Source organism: Gymnoscopelus braueri (genome assembly GCF_963280865.1).
Source record: "Gymnoscopelus braueri genome assembly, chromosome: 4".
NCBI lineage: Eukaryota > Metazoa > Chordata > Actinopteri > Myctophiformes > Myctophidae > Gymnoscopelus > Gymnoscopelus braueri.
Genome location: NC_137605.1, coordinates 30,673,778 through 30,694,839, shown reverse-complemented (window position 1 = coordinate 30,694,839; position 21,062 = coordinate 30,673,778). Strand labels below are relative to the sequence as shown.

General features: G+C 39.4%; 3 protein-coding genes across 5 annotated transcripts in view; 1 reads left to right on the top strand and 2 right to left on the bottom strand.

The window, feature by feature from the left end:
- Positions 1–38: 38 nt before the first annotated feature.
- Positions 39–4,001, bottom strand: lysmd1 (LysM, putative peptidoglycan-binding, domain containing 1). Its single transcript, XM_080425479.1, has 4 exons — positions 3,113–4,001; positions 2,782–3,001; positions 1,886–2,193; positions 39–1,436 (listed from the first exon to the last, which is right to left on the bottom strand). Exons 1-4 carry the CDS (start codon positions 3,127–3,129, stop codon positions 1,247–1,249), a joined length of 735 nt encoding a protein of 244 aa, XP_080281605.1. The 5' UTR covers positions 3,130–4,001; the 3' UTR covers positions 39–1,246.
- A 2,363-nt stretch (positions 4,002–6,364) lies between these two features.
- scnm1 (sodium channel modifier 1) lies at positions 6,365–10,801 on the top strand. Of its 3 annotated transcripts, none has more exons than XR_013932983.1 (9): positions 6,365–6,610; positions 6,733–6,803; positions 7,587–7,675; positions 8,020–8,114; positions 8,235–8,335; positions 8,472–8,584; positions 8,706–8,826; positions 9,074–10,428; positions 10,503–10,801. XR_013932983.1 is itself a non-coding variant. In XM_080425473.1 (9 exons), the coding sequence occupies exons 1-8, from the start codon at positions 6,560–6,562 to the stop codon at positions 9,177–9,179; spliced, it is 747 nt and encodes a 248-aa protein (XP_080281599.1). In that variant the 5' UTR covers positions 6,365–6,559; the 3' UTR covers positions 9,180–9,226; positions 9,553–10,801. The 3 variants fall into 3 exon arrangements, 2 of the variants coding, with proteins under 2 accessions (XP_080281599.1, XP_080281598.1); XM_080425473.1 differs by having other exon boundaries at positions 9,074–9,226; positions 9,553–10,801; XM_080425472.1 differs by having other exon boundaries at positions 9,074–10,801.
- Positions 10,802–11,562: 761 nt separating this feature from the next.
- Positions 11,563–21,062, bottom strand: part of tmod4 (tropomodulin 4 (muscle)) — a 22,142-nt gene continuing 12,642 nt past the window's right edge. The window contains exons 4-10 of the mRNA XM_080425466.1: positions 19,319–19,441; positions 15,151–15,243; positions 14,899–15,029; positions 14,346–14,453; positions 13,863–14,006; positions 13,090–13,234; positions 11,563–12,612 (exon numbers count right to left, since the gene is read on the bottom strand). Coding sequence (XP_080281592.1) covers positions 12,590–12,612; positions 13,090–13,234; positions 13,863–14,006; positions 14,346–14,453; positions 14,899–15,029; positions 15,151–15,243; positions 19,319–19,441 — 767 coding nt within the window. The 3' untranslated portion in view covers positions 11,563–12,589. The remainder of the gene's footprint in view (positions 12,613–13,089; positions 13,235–13,862; positions 14,007–14,345; positions 14,454–14,898; positions 15,030–15,150; positions 15,244–19,318; positions 19,442–21,062) is intronic.

The window sequence follows — 21,062 nt, the reverse complement described above, 5'->3', positions numbered from 1 at the left end:
GGATTTCATTATAGTTCTTGGCAGAAATTAAGAGAAATGTTTTACTTCTGACAAAAACTAGAATGTTTTTTACAATAAAGAACATTTCAGCACTCAAGGGAAGGGATGCACTGGCTCTGCAGTACACAACAGCTGAAGTTCATTACTCGATTAATTGTGTAAATGCTTCTGCTGTACTTTCTTCCTCTAGCCAAAATGTGGGGAGGAAGACCAAGTTAGTGAGTCTACATTAATTGATTAACATACACTAAAATAACGGATTCTCAAAAAAAAGAGAGAAAAAAACACTTTTTTGTATAATCTGTAATTTTTTTAGTTAACACAGTTGACAGAGACTTGTTTTATTAGTATAAAACTGAATGTCCACATGATCATCCTCTGCTACAGAGGGTGATCATGTGGATATTGGTTTCCGTGTGACATCAATCAGCCATGAATTAACATTTGTAATAGCCAATGTATAAGTAAGTATGAAAGTCTGAAAATGAAAAAATATTTCCAGTTGCATCTACAAATAGACTTGCAGATGTATTTTTATTTGGAGTCATTCCACTCACCAAACTAAATGAAAATTGTTGAGTAAAAACAAAATTGTGTAAAAAATAACACTCTCTCAAGTCTCTATGGCTTTGACTAAATCAGTAATACAATAATTCATCAGCAGTAACAGACAAGGTTCTACTTGTTGGCAGTTCAGTGGTCTAATTTCTTACAGAGAAATACACTTAACAAGCATAACTAAAAAGGAAATGGTAACATAAAATAGACTGTCCATGGCTAAGGATTCTAGTGTACAAAATGTGTAGGAATCCATACTCACACTATGAGGTAGCATTACACATATGCCCCTGCTCAGCAGACCACATGAGCGGTCATATGATTTCCAGTTATATGCTCATATTGGCCGTGTGTGGAAAAACCCTAACCCCAACACAGAACTGTAGACAAGATTTTCAAAACTTCCATATCAAAATAAATAAATAATGAATCATTCATTTGGAACACAATATTTGTTTGAGAAGTTAACAAATGTACCTACTTTGTCATCAAAGTATGATGGCCCATCATATTGCATCGTCAAAGAGCATTTTTCAAGTCTGAAGTCCACATTGTAACAACTGATTTGTTAGGGTTTTAATAATGTTTGGTGGTTAATCTGTAATGGCCAGATTCGCTTGGAGGCCAGTTCCTTTCATTTGACTTGGTAGTATTTCATCATCAGACTTGAAATAAGAGTAGAAAAATCTCACAACTCAAAGATGTCATCCTCCCTTTCTCTGAGATTCTTGGTACGTTTTGTAATGGTAAGGGGCACTGCACCCAGTGCAGCCTGTTGGTGCATTCTATGAGAGGAAATGGCAGTGGCACTCTGTGACCTTGTAAGCCGATGGCTGTCTGGCGACCTGCTGGCACAAACTGCTTCCAGGGCAGCAAACCTGTGAAAAGCAAGCACAAAAAAAACATCCATTTCAATTGGGTGAAGAAAACACAATATAGCAAGACAATTCTCTCTGAATGTGTGTCAGTACCCAAAGGGTGTCATAAGATTTGGTGTGGCTTAAGGTGGAGATTATGGCAGAAGTGGTTGGGGCCACAACGGCAGTGTGTCATAAAATAATGTAATGTGGTTGAAGCTGGCCATGGTAGGGACTTAACTCAGGGGGAAATCTTTTTCCACGGATCACAAGCAGTTCCTAAAGCCCAAAGTGTTTTTAAAAAAGTGTACATTCCTACTGTGAACCTCCAGTTGCATGTGTGTCCATTTCTAAGATTCTTATGCGTAAGAATCCCGTCAAGCTGTAGGTATGGCGAATGAACGTACATAATATGTCTATGAAAACACACAATAAGTGTAGGTCATGGTGTGGACCATATAAAGTTATACCTTTTCTCTCCCTCCTCACATCCTTTAACAGCTGCCTGCTTGGACACACTTATCAAGTGATCCATTCTTTTCAGGAAATCCATAGGGGAGAGTTCGGAATCTGATGCCACGTCGGCCTGCGTCCTTTTAGAAGGGCTTGGAGATTTTCCATTTTGAACAGGGACGTGGTTTGGGCTCTCATCCGAGTCATCTCTGGCCATCTGACCACTATAAGCATCAGTGTCTGATAGCAGAGGTACAGACAGGGTCTTCTTCAGGAATATTGAGTCATTGGTGTACAGTCTGTTTGACCTTTTGATTTCCTCCATCTGAAAGAGGTGAATAACGTGTCAATAATACAGCTATACAGGCACCCGGTCAAATTTGGTTGACAAATAGTTGAGATAATTATGTAAAATTTGAAACGTGTCACATCCTGCTGGTAATCTCATTAATGGGGAATATTACCAGTGGTGTAAAGTAACTAAGTACATGTAACCAAGTACAATGCATAAGTACAATTTTGAGATATTTTTTTTACTTTAGTGGAGTATTTCCAATTATCAATAATTTCACTTCTACTCCACTGCATCTGAGGAAAATATTGTACTTTTACTCTTCTACAATTATATGAAAACTTAAGCTACTTATGGTAGATTTTTTAAATAATTATTACAAAACACACTAACCACTTCAGCCATATATATATTTCGGCCATTTGAAAATAGCAGATCTACAAGCTCATATCTTGTAGATCCGCTATTTTCCATGTATATTGTTTTAATACATTTTGAACATTCTGCGCAATGAGTACTTTTACTCTTGGTATATTTACTCTTTCACAAGTATATTTTTAATACGGGATCTACTTGTAACAAGAGTAGATCTACTACATTCCACCACTGAATATTACTTACAGACACTCCATATTTCAGGGCCAGGCCTTGCAGTGTGTCTCCAGGTTGCACTGCGTGTTGGATTCTTGTCTGTCGTACTGGACTGAGTGACGACTGGACCAGACTACCGTAGGACCTGGTCCGGCTCCCCCGGAGGAGGTTGTTTACACCGGTTGGACCATGTGTCCCTTCACCCTGTTCGGCAGCCATCGCGTCGGAGCAGCTAACTTTTTGTTGGCAACTGTGGCGTTAAACGTTCGCAAAGATCACGTTACCAACGTAACGTTACATAGTTTGTTACAGTTACACATAGCAGCGTAGCTGGGTAAATAAATTAGGTTAGCGTCGTTACCTTGGTCGACTCGTCATCGTTTTCAACTCTTGTGAAGGTAGTCGATTTACTTACTCTCAGTCCAAACCATGATCAATAACTGGACTTTTAAGTTCTTCAGCGATGTTATCATCCAGTTTAAACTCGAAACGTTGCGTTAGGTGAATAATCGGCAGATTTGTCCACTCTTCGATCAAGTCCAGTCTTCACAAGAGTCATTTATTGTCGCCATGTCTGACTGCTGTGTTGTTTGTTCTGTTGTTGTGACTAATCCCATGATTCCTTCCTCTGCTCTGCCGCCGCAAAAGCAGGAAGACCAGTTTAAGTTTACCGTCTGGGTAGACTCTTGGATCGATTAGCGTTGCATGTTGCACATCCGGTCTGGAGCGGATACGGAAATGGATAATGTATGCGAGTTTGCAAATTACCCGATATAGTAGGCGGGCTCTAGACCGGATCTGAGTACTGAACCGTAAATAGAAACCAGCAGTCTGACACGAGCATGCATGATCGTCTTTCTTGACTTATATAAATATATATTATGCATGTTGTTTTTAAATTAAATGTGCCTTTTTCTATACAATCCTAAAGTGTCTATCTCCTCGCCGAGAGTGACGCGATGATGACGTTTTCCTCGAAACATCCTTGGAAACAGCAAGGAACAAGCGTCCGGTGAGAGGCTTTGAACTAATAAAGCCCGTTCTCCTCTTTGAAATGACGAGAACAGACACTTCAAACCGTTTTAAATCATGCCTGGGTTGAGAGAAGCGACACTGGTGGGAGCCTACTTTGCACTGATGGGTGGACTCGTGTATGCTATCTGGACCTATTTGTATTCAGAAGAGAAACAGACAGCAAAGCCAGAGCAACATTCTCAACCTGAAGACGAACCTGTCCCGAAACAACCTGCTGTAGAAGCCGCGAGAGTACATGTTGACTGTACTTTTTTTACTTAAGTAAAAGTATCAATAGTATGCTACTGCAATGTAGAAATACTCTGTTACAAGTAAAAGTCCGGAATTCAATTCAATGCATTTACTTGAGTAAAAGTACAAAAGTATTGGTATCAAAATGAACTTTAAAAAGTAGAAAGTACTCATTATGCAGAATGTCCCGTTTCACAAGTTTTTAAATGTATAAAAATGTATCAAATGTATATTTGAAAATAGCTGAAGTGGTTAATATGCGTTTTATAATAATCAAAGTCTAAAAAGTAACTAGTATAAACTAAAGTTTTCAAATAATTGTAGTGGCGTAAAAGTACAATATTTGTCTCTGAGATGTAGTGGAGTAGAAGTAAAAAGTATAGACAATTGGAAATACTCCAGTAAAGTAAAAGTACCTACACATTTTATTTAAGTACAGTACTTGAGTACACCACTGCTGACTACACAGAGGCCTGGACAGCACCAGTAATCAAGTCCAAGCCTAAGGAGAAAGGGAAGCAGGTGTTGGGTCTGGATGGAGCAGGATGACTTGCATGCTGCAGTGTTTCTCCACTGGGGGGGGGGGGTTGGAGCAGGTTGTGGTCCCTACACAGGGATTCAATGCTGTCTCCATCAACAGAGAGGCCCTGCAGATCGAATTCTTAGAGATTGTAGGCCAAGAGAGCCTGTGGCCCTACTGGAAGAAATGCATGTCCAAGGCTCTGGTGCTGGTGTTTATTGTAGGTCTCATCTGACACTGAGCAGTTTCCCCTTGGCTAAGAAACACCTGCATGAGCTGCTGGATGGATCAGACCCCTGCCTCCTGTCGAATAAAGCTCATATTATGAAATCATTGTTTAACATCTTATTATCTTCAAAATAAGCCCACACATGTATGTATTCAACCTTGTATGAATGATTTAGACAAAAAGAGATGATTAAAACAACATGACATAATCCTCAAATTCAAGAAGAGAAGTTACATACAACTAGCTGGTTTCTTCTCCAACCACATTTCACCAGTGTTCATACTTGCTACAAAATAAGCTTTTTCTGTGAAATAAGAATAATTACAAGAATTCAATTTGAGTCTGCATGACTTTACCAGAGTTTTTTTTGGAGAGATGATAGAACAGATGCTTCACCTTAGCCATCACCTTGCATAAGGACAATAGTATTATAATCAGCCGCTTGGTAACAAAAGACTTGGCCCGGTGACTTGTTTTGGTTCACACTTAAAGCTGGGAGCTTCTGCTCCAGGACAAAGACCAGGATCTTAAAGGGTTGACTGATCAACACATCAATAGCAGATTAAAATTAAGGGGGTTTGTTGCCTGACTGTTAGTGACTGCCTTCTCACCCTCTTGAATCCAAAAGGTCACAATGTTCAGGCGAGGGCCTGAAAATTCCCACAATGTTATTAACCAATAATAAATATTACTTTAGATTTCCTAATCCATGTTTAATAGATACTTTTAGTCCTGGATATACCATACTCCCCTTACTGGTCCTGGCCAAAAAACAGGACCAACCAGGGGCCTGCAGTATCACAGAATTCCATGAAAACCTGTCCCTGTCTGACATTAGAGACGAGCGCACATCTGTCAAGAGGGGAGATGCAGAGCTTAACTCTGGTGTGCAGGATGGATGCACGAGACGTAATAGTCCAAATGGTGCATGAGGGTTGTTGATGAACCCTGGTAGCCAAAAGTCCTTTGTCCCAGACGTTGCTTTATGAGAGGACGATTTCACCCATTTTCAACCTATCTTCATATAATTGATCCTCACTAATGCTCATGATAAAATGGTACTATTTCTGTCTACTCGGTCTGTGTCTCAGAGGAGGGCTGTGGACACGTCAGAAACCTGCCTACCAGTGACATCATTAGGCTTTTTTTTTTTTTCAAATAAGATTTCAAATGTTTGATATTTGTTTAGAGAACAATGGCTTAAATTATAGCATGCTAACTTTCCAGTAATAGAAAGCCTGCAGTTTCTAATAGCTTGGATTCCCAATCGATGATGTCACTGGTAGGCAGGTTTCTGAACTTTCCACAGCCCTCGACACAGATGGGGCAGACAAAAATGGTGCCATATTATACTGAGCATTAGTGAGGACGAATATACAGTATATGAAGATAGGTTGAAAAGGTAACCCCAAACCACACTCGTCTCGCCCTCATTTCTTGAATTGAAATTTGTAAACAATACTACTTTAAATACCAAATAAGCTATTGGATATGCTTTCTATAGACATATCTAATAAACGCAATGTTTTTGTTGTTTCTGTTTTTTAATTCAGTTTATTTTATTCCCAGGGGGAGAAAAATCTCATATTTTTTTATGGAGACAAACGTTTCACGAAACAGATCAGTAGGTGGCGGTAATGCGCAAAATAAACATAACTGCCATCCGCCATGAAACGAGAAGAAGAGGAAGATGTTTGTTTACAACTACACTGTGGCTGTCAGATGTTGAGCAGTTTTATCATCACGTGTAGTTTATTATATATCAGTACTAGTACTATTATCAAGTAGAAGCGATGTCCTTTAAAAGGGAAGGTGATGACCTGAGTGGGCTAAATATACTGAAGGTATTTTTTTTCCACCTTTTTATTTGGTTGGTCACTTTCAGGTTTTATTCAGCTGACTCCTTTGTTAGCTTTCAGCTAAGAACTCAACTCTCAACCAGTTGTTGTGTTTTGATCCTTCCTAGAAACGACGAGTAGCTGACCTCCTGTCTCACTTTATACCAGAGGACGAGGCTGCGCTGTTGAAGAATGGAAGGTGCAGACCCCCACCACCACCACGAAATTAGTCTTCAATCCATATTAAAGCCACTTAATCTCTTTCTGTTTGTAGAATTAGCTACGCACAGTGGTGTAAAGTGATTAAGTAGATTTACTCACTTTTGAGGTACTTTAACTTTAATGGAGTATTTCCAATTTTCAGTACTTTTACGTTTTACTTCTACTCCACGACATCGCAGAGGCAAATATTATACTTTTTTTTTTTTACAACTTTATTTATGGTATTTTCAGTTATTAGGACATACAACCCCATACCCCACCCTCCCCGGTTCCCTCACAAAAATAAAATTACAACAATAAAACAACATTTATAAATGGGGGAGAATAAAATAAAATACGAGAGCAGTAAATAATTGAAGAGTTGAAAACAAAATAGACAAAAAATTAATGAAATTAAAAATAAAAGTTTATACTTTTACTCCACTACAATTATTTGACAACTTTAGCTACTAGTTACTTTATAGATTTTGATTATTATTACAAAACATACATTAACCACTTACTTCAGCCCTATATACATTTCAGCCATTTGAAAATAGCAGATCGGTGAGCTTGTAGATTAGTACTTTCTACTTTTGGTACTTCAAGTACATTTTGATACCAATACTTTTTTACTTTGACTCAAGTAAATTTTTAATTCTGGACTTTCACTTGTAACAGAGTGTTTCTACATTGCAGTATTGATACTTTTACTTCGGTAAACGTTTTCCACCACTGGCTATGCATTTGCAACATGCGCGAATGTTTCTTTACTTTCCAGGTACACTTGTGTTGTGTGCGCCTACCGGCCCGTGTTTGATACAGTTGATATGCTGACAGTACACAGAAAGGGGAAAAGGCACCTAGAAGGTACTGTAAAACACACCTTCTATTAGGAAAGAGTGAGTGGTCACTGGTCAGGAAAGTGCCAACAGAAAAGCACCAACTGTTACTTTGTGTGTGTCTTAGTACGTCAAACCTATAGTAAAAACTACAAGTGTCATAGCAGCCTAGCAGGTTAAAAAGGATAAATGTAAAAGTAATGCTTTCTACCTGCTACTTTAAACTTACCTAATATGACAAGTCTGCAACAGGTCCATTAAAGAAGTAGAACTAAGAAGGAAACCACTACGCTTCCTAATAGTATGTTTTGAAAATAATCACAATTTAATGTCTTGCAAACAAATCCTAATACAGGTTTTAATACTTTTCAGGATTAAAGTGGTTTTATGGCAAGAAAACAGACCTGAAGAATGAAATTGCGAAAAGGAAACATGAACAATATGTCCAAGAGGAAGATAGCAGACAGGTTGGTAACCTCTATCACAATGACTTTTAGACCTATATTTAATCAAGTTGTATGTGTTTTTTGATTGTTGCTGCAACAAGATCTTCATGGAGTTCTTAAAGGTCTTTAATGTGTTTTCAGGAACCATCCAGTTCAGCCCCTTTATTAACACAGACAAAGAAGCTTACCCATCATGCTTTATTGAAGACTGTACCATATAACAGTTGTCACAGAAAGCCCAGGTTAGTGAGATGGAACTGATGGTAAAATCGGATATATTCAGCTGCTTGAGCAGTTTTAAATGATTTCCACTGCTGATTTAATGTTAAAAATCAATTTTTAAACAGCTTTTAACATATATTCCTTATACATTTCAAGCACAATGTCTGAAAGAGGATCAGCGAGTAATAGCTCAGGCCCCAAAGGAAGCAGTCCCAACTCGATACCAAATGAACAGCATACAACCACAGAGGCAGACAAATTACCACCAGGTATATTTATTGAGGCTGCATAATAGTCTAGCAATCTAGCAAGGAAAGCCTTTGTATTCTTAATTTGAAACCAATCAAGCCCTGATTATATTATATAGTGTGTTATATTTGTCTTCACCAGCCAATAAGCAGTTACATCCCTCCAAACATAAAAACGGATCTCAGCCAGGAGTGGTACAAGACGCAGAACCTCTAACAGCTCAGAGGAGACAGGAGTTGGAGCACTACCTCAAACTGAAAAGGTATTGGTAGTTATGTAATGGAGTTGTTTAACTAACTAAAGTAAGTGTGTGTGTGTGTGTGTGTGTGTGTGTGTGTGTGTGTGTGTGTGTGTGTGTGTGTGTGCGTGTGTGTGCGGCTGTGCGCGCGCTTTACTTGAACTGTCCCTTAATTAGGAATGATACTGCAGTTGTCTACTTAACCCACTAGATGTCAGAACATTATCTTTGAGTTGATTCTTAACTCCGTCCTGCATTGTGTTTCTCTTAGTGACGGGTGGATACAAGACAAGAGTGGCCAGTGGATTAAAGATGACAATGTGGAATTTGATTCAGATGAGGAGGAACCACCTCCTCTTGCTCCTCTTCCCCAGTGACTGACAACTCCAAAGGAACAGTAGCAATGCTACAATAATACACTGTGGTGTTGTTTCTGGACTATACCTTTGTTTTACCATGCCTGTAACACAAAGCCTGTGTTAAATAGTTTGTATCTTATTGCATAGCACCTTAACGTAAAGTCACTGTTTGACTGAAATACCCCCACTTGAATTAGATTCTGTATGAGGCAGATTGGAATAAGGCATGATGTATGCAACTCACCACTTCACAATCACGTGGTCCTGGTAAGTGATGAGTGTCATACCCATGCAGCCGAATATAGAGACCTGTGAGTATGCAGTACCTACATACTGCATAAAACAGCAAGAGATATTGTGAGTGAATATTTAGTTTAATATACCTGTAGAGGTGTGGAGACAGCAGGGCAGGCAAACGGGGATAATTAAACATAACTGACACCACTGAATGCCAATACTAAATTGGTTCATCCCAGAGCCCTGCTTATATTTGGTGTGCTATTAAATCTCTGCCACTTTCTGTCCAGGTACTCAATGGGCCATTACTTTAAGAACTCACCCAGTAAAACGAAATACTTGCAGGTTGCTGGCCATTGGATGCTGTATCTGGACATTGCTGGCTATGGGATGATGGAAATGCACTAATGATCTATTGCGTTTGTTTATTATGGATCAGTGGAACATGGTACTTAAATTCAAACTGAGTAAAATTAAGGGACATTAACTATTCACTGATGTCCCCATAGTTCTGTAGAAAAAAGGCAAAAGATTAGACTATTTATTACCTATTATCTCATTAACTTCAAAGCCATTGAAGCCTCCCTCTTTCAGGACTAAGCCTGTGCCAGTTTAGCCATAAATAAGAAGCAAATCAGACAGTATTGGTGTTAATCTTGGTAAAGGAGCCACTGGTTTGCATTCCTCACAGGGTTCTAATTCAATGTCCCAAAGCAGGTGGTTTGAATTGGAGAACACCGGTCAGGGGTGGTATGGAGGGTAAAGGGGTGTGCATGCTACCATTTTCGGTGATCACCCTCCCACCGCGGTGGTTTGAAAACTACAACATGACGTCACTGAGCCGCGGTGATAAGCGACTCACCGCTCACCCCAACACATCTGTTTTTACTAACAGACATCAACGGACTATGAGCGCCTAGTATCATAATCACCTTTTTACGTGAAAAAGTTTTCACCTAAAAGGTGAAATACTGATAACCTAAAATGGTAGCATGCAACCACCTTAAGGGCTAAAATACTTAGTTAAAGGGTTAGTATTGAATACATTAGAAAAACCATTCACTTCACTATTATAGATAATTTTCACAGCAGACATTTTGACAGGTAAACGGTTGTATGTAATAACATTGTGTTTCATTTTAGGTTACTGCATGCTAGCATAGGCAGCTCCTGAGCAGTTAACTTCATAGCGAATAGAAGCGATTAAACACCCACAATTTAACGTTATTACATTCAGCAGGGTTTTATCTGTCAAAATGTCTCAAAAGGTCCATTTGGGGGTACAGTGCATGACACCCAAATTATGTTTTTTGATGGGCCATGTCTTGAAGTGTATTTTGTTTTGTGGAGACAAATGGTTGTGAACAGGCAATTAAAAAAATTCAATAAACAAGTTTTGAAGATGTATTCTACTGTATGTTGATTAAGGTCTGATAACCTTTACCATAATGAACCCCCTCTCAGAGTACATTACGCAAGTCTTATAGTAGTACATTATACTGCACTGCAACTAGTTAAAGGTACATTGGGTCGCTGATATCCTACATGTCAATCACAAAACGCATTACATTGCACTCAGCATTACACTGCAAAAATATACCTGCATATAACTGTGGAACAAAGATCAAAGGAGAAAGGAACCCCAGGAATGGATTTTGCTACAGTAAAACTGACCTTATATCATTAGAACATGGCTTCCAGTGCCAAATGTCACCATGGTGAACATCACAGCCAACATGTTTGATAAATGTGACCTTTGGGAAATCTGTGTTGTTTATTACCAGTGCTCTTGTCAAAGTTGACATTATGCTGCTATAGTGAGATTAAACCATGCACTTGATTTGAACACTTTAGAGAAACCAAGAAATGTATTAAATGTCTTTTGAAAGGGAGTGCAGTCACACCCCCATGCCTGTTGGAACTCCTCCGAGGTTAGCAGCTGCTTCTGAAGGCTCATAAATCTCCTTTGCTGCACATTGGGTGCCCTCCCCCTGCCCCCTTCTACCTCTATAAAAGTTGGTAAATATATTTGGAGCAGAGTAACTCAAGCTTTGAGGACTAGGTTACATTTGCCATGGCCAGAATGGGATAGATGGGTGGAGAGTGTGGTAAAAATAGGGTAAATGCTTGCAGGAAGTTTGAGGATCAGGAGAAGACTCACGGGGGTTGTGTAGTTTCTTTATTTCATTAATTCTATGTAAACAAATAATTACCTGAACCTGCATCATTCAGTATTTATGAACGAGACAGGATCCTCTATCAAAAGGACATCATGTCTACTGTCAAACGATAACATATCATTTGTTTTTTTGCCGTTTTTTTTGCTGGTCATCATTTCTCAAATGGTGGATATATCAATTAGGAAGAACTTCATTTTCACAAAAACATCTACTGATGTGTAGAGAGCTTTAACAAAACAGATCTACAGTATCAGGGTTCTCCTCTAATCTATACTATGTAATACTTTGGTGCAGGAGTGTGCCTATGTTCCCTCAGCCCTACGTTCCCTCAAAACTAACACTAACCCAAAGCTTTACACTAAAGTTCAGTCTTTATCGTTTAGTGACTAAACTGAGGGAACATAAGCACGACCCCCTTTGGTGCAATACTGCTACCGTATAGGTATGTCTTTGTTGCACCATCATTTGTAAATAAATATCCGCATTTGGATTATAAAATCCTCATGTTCAGGTGAGATGTGGAAACGACGAACTTAAAATTGCCACCCATTTAAAACAACAAATATATATACAGTATATATTTTATTTAAAGTATTTACAGTTTTTTTTTTTTACCATCCTGTGTATAGCACCACATTGAAAAACTTGCATGAATGAATAGTTCGCTTGTTGGGATGGATGTTGCCATTGTACACACTAGAAGCACAAAAAAGACACTTCACATGTTTGTTTGCTTGTGACCTAATACATGCCTTTATGAAGAATTCATCAGTCTACAAAAGCTGGCTGTGGTTAATGAAACGAAATGCTTTGACATGGACATTATGGTCTGTAGCATGCATGACGGCCCGGCCTTGTGAGGAAACATGAGGGGTCAGTATGACGTTTGTTGCGCCCCTTTGAAAAGCTAGCATGAGGCCGTCAATGGCAGTCCTTTTGCTGACATAAGCTCCATAAGGGTGATGAACTGATTGACTCAGGAGAGAATGGTCTGGTGGCACTTTGTTCCTCTCATCTTATTCTCTGCTGGCGAACTGGATGAGAGAGAAAAGAAAGAAAGAAAGAAAAAAAAAAAAAAAAGAAATTATCATTCATTAGCTGTGGTATGTTTTCAAGAACAACATTAGTGTTATGGGCATATCGCCCCTCCCTGACCATTTATGGGCAGTATGGAGATCCCTGATGTCATCAGTATGACGTCATAGACCTGACTTCATAGACTGACCTCCAAGTACTATGATAATGGTTACTGCACTAAGTAGTCTGACAACAGGTACAACGGGTCGCTGACAACGTGTACAACGGGTATTGCAAAACTGGATGGGCAACGCAAATCGTTATAAATGGCAGATGTAAAAGCGCAAAATAGACGCTCACGCCTCATCATGCTGCTGACGTTTCCAACACAGTGTAAATACGCTGCGCTCCCATAGAAAAAAATAATATATATACATTAAAACGCCTTGGTGGACATAGCCCCTTAGGGTTGAGTAGCTCCTACTGATACGTACTCATGTCATTGTTTCTGGTGATGGCTATGGCGGCCCTGGCACGAGGACCCTGTTGGGTGAAGTGGTAGCCAAACTTAAGAATGCTGGAATTGTTCTCCAACATGGATGCGATCTCCATCTCTACTGAGTCTCCCAGCTTTTGACTCTGTAAGAGGAAGGAAATCATGAGGTCATTAAATCTAGACATCCTCAAATATCCTCATATCAGTGAGCATACAAGCACTTTAGTTTTTTACCTTTTTTACCATTCTAAGAGGTGGGTGACACCTCTTAGAAAATAAAAATAATAATAAATAAACACACTTTGTAAAAACATTTGATTTTAGATTTGAGGATGTTTGACCTTCCAAATCCAAATAATTCACTTGATAAAGCTATAAAGATGTTTTTTTTTCTTTTCTTTTTTTTTTACATATTTACACATTACAATGTGTCAAAGCTCAATATATTCATGATGCCTTGGCTTATACTACCTCATACACAAATATTAAGTAAAGTGGTACCTGTAATTTTTATTTTTAAAAAGGCTTATTGCATTTCATAATCAATCACTTGATTTACTGCATTGATTAACTGCAACCATTAAGTTTGTCAAATCAATCTGTAAGCACCTTTTGTTTTTGCTAAGATAAGGATTAGGCTACAAAGTCAAAATGTGATATGGCATCCCCCAACAAGTGCTACCTGCATCCATATGTCTTATAATGTTAATGTTAATTACGGCTTTGAATAGTACAACAGGACCACATTTTTTGTACGGTATGGTTTCTGACCTGGTTATCGATCTTGAGCTCCACCAGTGTAGCATTTTTGGCCACGGCTTTGATGATGGCCATAATCCCCCCATTGGTGATAAAGTTGGACTCAATGTTAAGACTCTGCAGGCAAGTGTTCTCCTGCAGCATCTCGGCACAGGCCTGGCACACGCGCACGCACACACACACACACACACACACACACACACACACACACACACACACACACACACACACACACACACACACACACACACACACACACACACACACTCATTTATTCGTACTTATCTTTCCAAAAGTAACAATGCTGTACACTACAATGTACAACAGCACTAAAGTTTTTTTATACAGTATATAATCTGCATATACTGTATTCCAAACATATGAATTACTAGCTTGAAGAGATTTGCAGCAAGCCTGCTAAAAAAGAAACATAATCATACCCCTTGTTATTCAAAGATACGACCATACTTTGTCAAACTTTGCTATTATACTCACAAAGGCCACAGGGTCATTGCTACGGGTTGCAGCAATGCTTAGAGACTCTACGCGAGAGTTCCCCTTCATCGCCTCAAAGATCTCTTTCAGTGTTGGGATGGGAATGTCCTACAGAATGAAGGGACATTAATCCTCATGCATTAGACCTTGTTGATATCACATAGCAAAGTGTGCATTGTGGGGTAAAACTACAAAAGACAAAAAGGTTTAGAGGAGATTTACTTTACATCCAAGTTTATATGTGGCACTATGATCCAAATTATGGTCTACAGTACAGGGCAAATGTTATCTATCTCTAAATCCAAGTGTGTGTGTGTGTGTGTGTGTGTGTGTGTGTGTGTGTGTGTGTGTGTGTGTGTGTGTGTGTGTGTGTGTGTGTGTGTGTGTGTGTGTGTGTGTGTGCGTGTGCGTGTGCGTGTGTGTGTGTGTGTGTGTGTGTGTGTCGTAATGCCCACATATGGAGATCCAGATTCTCCCAAGTTGGTGCGTCAAACCTGACTGACTAGTGTATATAATACTGATGTGGTGCTTGCTTGTGTCCCAGTGAGCTGACCTTGATGTTGTTAAGGTTGACCTCTGTCAGTTTGCTGTCATTATTGTGAATCTTATCGAGGGTGTCCTCCACATTGGTGGTGTTAGGTGGCTCCTCTGGGAAGATCTTGAATGGATCTGGTTTTACTACACCTGGAAAAACCACAACATGTCAAATGTTTCATACGTTTATAGACATGTATTACTTAATAGGTTCCCATATAACAATAATTATGTTTTGTATATGCAGAGTGTGTGAATATTAGTTACGTACTGTTGATCCCCTCTGTGTTTGCGATCACGCCGGTGCAACCCAGAGCATCGTAGTACTGCTTGTTGCTCATCAGGGTATACATGCCCAGGATAGCTGTAACCACAGGGAAATCGATTATTTGAATCCTGTGCTTTAGGGCAATTTAAGCAAACAAAATCTCCAATATTTTAGTTAAATTCCATATTGTCTATTGTATATGTCTGGAATTGGAGATAACATGCATGGCATATACAGAATTACTATGTGAATTCAAGACATGTTTGTGCTTAGTCGATTAATTGATTTTGACTTAACTACATTCATTGGCATTATGAGCTTGTCTGAACAATAGACACCCTCCCCCTTTATATAGTTCTACTATGTCTGCTTAGCCAGATAAGGATATTGTTGACTGCTCCGTCTCCTAGAGACAGAATATCACTCAGTCACTGGCCCTAATCACTCATAGTCCAGGGTCCCTAAGGGCGTCATAATGCCATGAATGCCATTCATGTGGGTGTGGCATGGAGTGAAACGTTTTTAATAATGATAATACAAAAGGGAACACCTCTACGTCCAAGAATTCATCAATTACTTTTTATGAGTCCAATCCATATCTTTGCCAACATGTACATCGCTCTCAAACTCAGATACCATACCACATACACAAACATGTAGAATTTTGAGTGGGCTGCCATATATGTGGACTAATCTGAGTGACATTCTCTTTTAATGAGTGGTCACCTCTCTCTTCCTTCATGGCCTGAATAAAGCATACTCACTGGCCATCACAATATACCCCACAAAATAATCGCAACCAATCATTTAGTCTTGAATCCATTTCTTTTTTCTTTTCAAGTCACCTAGCCGTTGGATAGCTCCCCTTGTTTTCAGTGAGGTTAACTAATTAGTTTAATTAACTTTTTCAAACAAGCGACAGCATTTGTACTCTATGCTGATCAGGATGTTACTCTACAAAGTAGGTGTCAAGTAAAATTATCCTTCAGTATTCAGTTAAACTCTATGGGCATGCCCATATATGGGCTTACACTGATGGGATTAGGGCTCTCCATATAGGAGCATAAAAGGGACAAGGACAGACTGATACAGAGATCTCCATATATGGGCATAAAAGGGACGCAGGCAGAGACAGATACAGAGATTTCCATATATGGGCACAAAAGGGACACAGACACACAGTCGGGTACAACGGGTACTCTGACAACGGGTACAACGGGTATCGCATAACCGGATGGGGATGAATTCCCAATTTGCATCATTTCCTACTTGCATCGTTCCCAAAGTAGGCCGGTGCGTTGGGCAGCGGTCTAGTAATAATAATAACAATGATAATAATGAATGAATATATTTTTTTTTAACTAAAATATATGACGTGTCAATATATATATTTATTTAACTGAGTTCATATTATTGACAGTTCCCACTTCTTTGGCAGTACTGTTTACAGCCAGCAGGAGGCACAATGATAAATGCCTCTCTGTCATGTTTCAGCCAGCCAGCCTTTCTAAACCAAACTGTGTCACAGACCACCTGCTGTGACAGCAACCCCCCCGGCCCTGTGACCTGGAGCAGGGCACCATGGGAAGGGCCTTGTGAGGAGAGCGACACCGGGGAGACAGCTGCCTGCTCAAGGGGCGGGCGCAAACATGCTCACATCATCCAGCACCGCCCTGAGAATAACCTTCGGTAGCTTTACAGTGCAAACTAGACCCCTGATAACTAAAATACCCAAAATACTCTAAGTATTAATACCATGAATAAAAAGAGCCAATTAGGTCTCCATGGTGACGCACTCTCTGGCCCCTACGGAGCTGACTAGTCAGGCTATTGTGATCCTCCCATCCCCACTTAGTCCCTTTGCCAAAGAGCCCAAACAAAAGACAGACAGACAGAAGCTAACTGCGGTTTAATCCTCCACTGGACTCTCTCCAGGGTTAAAACGGTGGCCTCCATGAGAGCCCACTGACAGGATAATCTAGCTGGATACACAGGCTACCCCACTTTCCTGTTCTCCCTTTTCAGATGTCTACTTACAGCCCTTGGACATTAAAGGAAGTTTGTTTCTTAATATTCAGGTTTACAAGCAAGCACATCTCTTTCATGCAAAGGACTGACAGCCAAATAAAAATGAGTGCCTGCCCACTAATTAAAATGTTGTTTGTTCCCTGGGAAACACCTGGGAATTCTTAAAGAATCTGAGAGGGGTTGCTGAAGCCCACCGTTGAGAGACACAATGCTTTGACCAAGGGTTCCCAAACTTTTCAGGCCGCGACCCCCAAAATAATCATATCTGAACTGGGGACCCTCCACCCTGACAAGCACTTGGAATTGCATAGACATTACATTTAGTTTGACTCGTTTCCACAGATAAAATAGCCAAACTACAATAGCCAAACTACAAGATCACAACGCCTCACAGTGCGAGGCGTTGTGAGCTTGTAGATTGGCTATTTTCACAATATTTGCCTCTTTCTTACCTAATATTTGACAGTTTGGCTAATTTGGTCTTAAAAGTCATTCAATTGTAACTTTAGAAATGTGCAGATACCCTGTATATATATATACACTTATATTGTATGTTGGTTTGTTTACTGTTGAGTGAGAAAACAACATTGCACATTAAGCAAATCATTTGGGGACCTCCCAAAATAATTTGGGGACCCCCCTGGGGGTCCTGACCCCCAGTTTGGTAACCACTGGCTTAGACTGTAGTGGATGAATAGAAATCTATATACATTGGAAAGTTTGGCATTGTAAAAATGTTGATACTATAAATGGTGAGACTTGTTTTGAAAACAGACAAAATCAAATGGTCATTTATTATTAGTACGTGATCAAATTAGGTTTTGATTGTGATTCGTTTTATGAATAATTAAATCCATAATCATTTATGAGCTCAAGATCTACTGTAGCCCATGTTCTGAATTGGATATTTTACAGCAAAAAATAGGTCCTAGTTATATCACATAATTTATATCAGTTCAGTACTATAAATAAAGCCAACATTTTTGGGAAATGCCTTTCTGGTTTCTACACTATGAATAATAATCAAGTGTCAAGTTTTCTTGGCACTTGTTATAACGCTAACTCTACAAGGGGACAGACAAAACAACATGAAATTGAATAAATGACATGTCTTTTCTCGGTATATTAAACACATTCAAGTCAACTAAATATACTGAAACGAAGAATCATTATATTTCATTGTTGATTAAAGATTCAAAAGTTTAAAAAAATTGCACAGACATGAAAATTGCATGACTTGTTTATCTGTGGACTTCCTCTTGTTTGGCTTAAAAAGATAAGACTGTGCAGGCCCCCGCCCATTCCACTCCTTCCTTCAGTGGCTCAAGGCCAAGCATATTTATTTTTGTGTTGCTGAGCATGGAGAATTAGACCCCAACTATGCCATGCTCTAAATTTGAGATCTGTCCATGTCTGTTAGCATGTGTTGAGGTGCCAGTTTGACGACACAATACTGACCTAATAGCAGTAACACAAATTAAGGCTACATAATAGAACTATGTGGGTCAGAGCCACAATAGTTAAACACATAGACCTCACTACACGCATGTCATGTTGTGACAATAGGACCTGCTACTTGTGACACGTGACCAATATGTACTGTGACAGAATGAGGACACTCTACAACTGACATTATTGAAAATATAGTGTTGCATCACAATGGAAATTGGTTTACATCACAGTGACTTTTGTCATCAAGCCTTGCTAAAATGGTCCGAAATGTATTTAGCGACAACAGCGTGACACTTTGAGCAGCAGGCAACTAAAGTGAGTCAAAAAGTATTAGTTGTTATATTTTCAAATAATGTGCTGAAGTAGCCAGCTCAGACACGTACTGTAAAGTATATCCATTTATGTGATATTTGCTGCCTGAAGTGGCAGCAAATACATCAGCTTCCATACAGTACGTAGGATACAGTACAAGTATAATACTGTGAGTAGGCTACAGATCATAATGGAAGCTAATGTTTTAACCAGGTGGAGATCTGTACATGTTACCATTACAACTGCCTGTAGTTGCCTCAAAGTCCAAGTACATTAAATAAAGCCTGAATACAAATTTCAGTAGATTTGAATACCGTGACACTGTGTGTGTGTATAGAATCAAGTGTGTATAAAACGTGTGGATGTATTGAGCTCTAACCTGCAATATCACACATCTCAGCATCGGTGGCATTCTTCAGAGCCTCCTCTAGCTCAGGCTCCAAGGTGATCTGCTCACTCTCGGGGATCTTACCTGATCCAGCCTTGGGAGTAAAGGCCTTGCCTGGAGACCAATAGAAATACATGTTTGAGACAAAGTTAACAACATGAAGGGGATGGAGAGAGAGAGAGAGAGAGAGAGAGAGAGAGAGAGAGAGAGAGAGAGAGAGAGAGAGAGAGAGAGAGAGAGAGGGGGGGAGAGAGAGAGAGAGAGAGAGAGAGAGAGAGAGAGAGAGAGAGAGGGGGGAGAGAGAGAGAGAGAGAGAGAGAGAGAGAGAGAGAGAGAGAGAGAGAGAGAGAGAGAGAGAGATGGATAATCAAGAGATGGAAGGTAATGGCTAAGACTTAAGAGAGGGAATAGCAGAAAAGAAAAAAAGGCATGCTCACTCAACAGAGAAACAATGCAAATTCATCTCATTCTGTACAATTGCTCAATAAGACTGTTACAACGTTACCATGTGACGAGCAACAAATTTGAGTTTTATATAAAAATTTAAGAATTGAACAAAAAGCAACGGTCTGTGTCCCAAAGTCGATTATTTTCTTTGTTTTGTAAAAAGGACTGTTCAGATCATGTTTCCTAAAACACTAAACTGGACTTATGAGGTATTTGTGGGCTAACATATAAAGACAACTTTCCACTGCAGCCTACATAGTATTTGGATATTTTCACTGTTCTTTTATTATTCAGTTACATTCTAATATTCATTAATTTCATCGTTCATTATTCATTAATGCATAACTCACCAGAAACACAAACGGATTTTAAAATGTATTTAATATCTTATTATCTTATATATCTAGTTTTATCAACATGCAAGTTTTTTTTTTGCACAGAGGAACCAAACACATCTACTTAGGTCTGGGCATGTCTGTCCTTGCAAATGCAATGGAAATGAAAATGGCACCAGAACCCAGAAGAAGTAATGAGCCGCAGAAACCCCACACAGACCTGTAACTAAAAGTAAGCACTCCTGTGCAGTGGTGCATTGCAGAGTACTATTATGTACCTAGGAGCTGCCTAGAGTCTTTCCAGTCATTTAACAAGGCTGAGCTAGCATGCTTAAAGAGCATAAAGTACAACTGCGATCTCTGGACCAAACTTTACTGGTGTAAGGAGGTATCTATGCATGAATCAAGTGCATAAGATACGGGTAAAAGGTATGGATGCTACACTTGGCTTGCATTGCCTCCAAATCTCAACAGGCTTAAATGAAATGAGAAGTTGAAATGTCAAAAAGAGACTAAAGTTGGACAATGATACAAACTGTTAAAACTGTGAAGTCAGTGTGCATACTATGTGCTCATTTTCTTTCTGGATTTTCACTGGATTTCCCCACAAAATATTTGTAATCTACTGTATACAGTATCTCTATTTAATAGCCTTCAATTGGGTTTTGTCTTTAATATTTTTTCTTTTCTTTTTAAAGTGAAAAAATAATAACACCAAAGCATTGGCCCGGAAAAGACCTGGGTCTAACACGGCTCAGTGAGTGCTTAAAGGCTCTCTAACATAAACCTCCGTTCTTTCAAGCTGTAAGCAAGTATACTGTATGCATCAAAACAATGGAAAGCCACCATCGGGGACTTTCTTGTTCCAGTACAATGAGTCGTGTATTCGACATGATCATCAGCTTCTCCACTGTAAACAATTCCACTTTTAATGGTGTCAAAACACAGTGATA

What these genes read in the sequence shown, in the direction of transcription:
- lysmd1 (XM_080425479.1), bottom strand. An exon ending in CCCTGAAATATGGAGTGTCT is followed by an intron (nt 2,194 to 2,781) that starts GTAAGTAATATT and finishes CACCTCTTTCAG; the next exon opens with ATGGAGGAAATCAAAAGGTC. An exon ending in TGTGAGGAGGGAGAGAAAAG is followed by an intron (nt 1,437 to 1,885) that starts GTATAACTTTAT and finishes TGCTTTTCACAG; the next exon opens with GTTTGCTGCCCTGGAAGCAG.
- scnm1 (XM_080425473.1), top strand. Translation starts at nt 6,560, where the DNA reads ATGTCCTTTAAAAGGGAAGGTGATGACCTGAGTGGGCTAAATATACTG. An exon ending in GCGCTGTTGAAGAATGGAAG is followed by an intron (nt 6,804 to 7,586) that starts GTGCAGACCCCC and finishes TTTACTTTCCAG; the next exon opens with GTACACTTGTGTTGTGTGCG. An exon ending in GGCAGACAAATTACCACCAG is followed by an intron (nt 8,585 to 8,705) that starts GTATATTTATTG and finishes TGTCTTCACCAG; the next exon opens with CCAATAAGCAGTTACATCCC.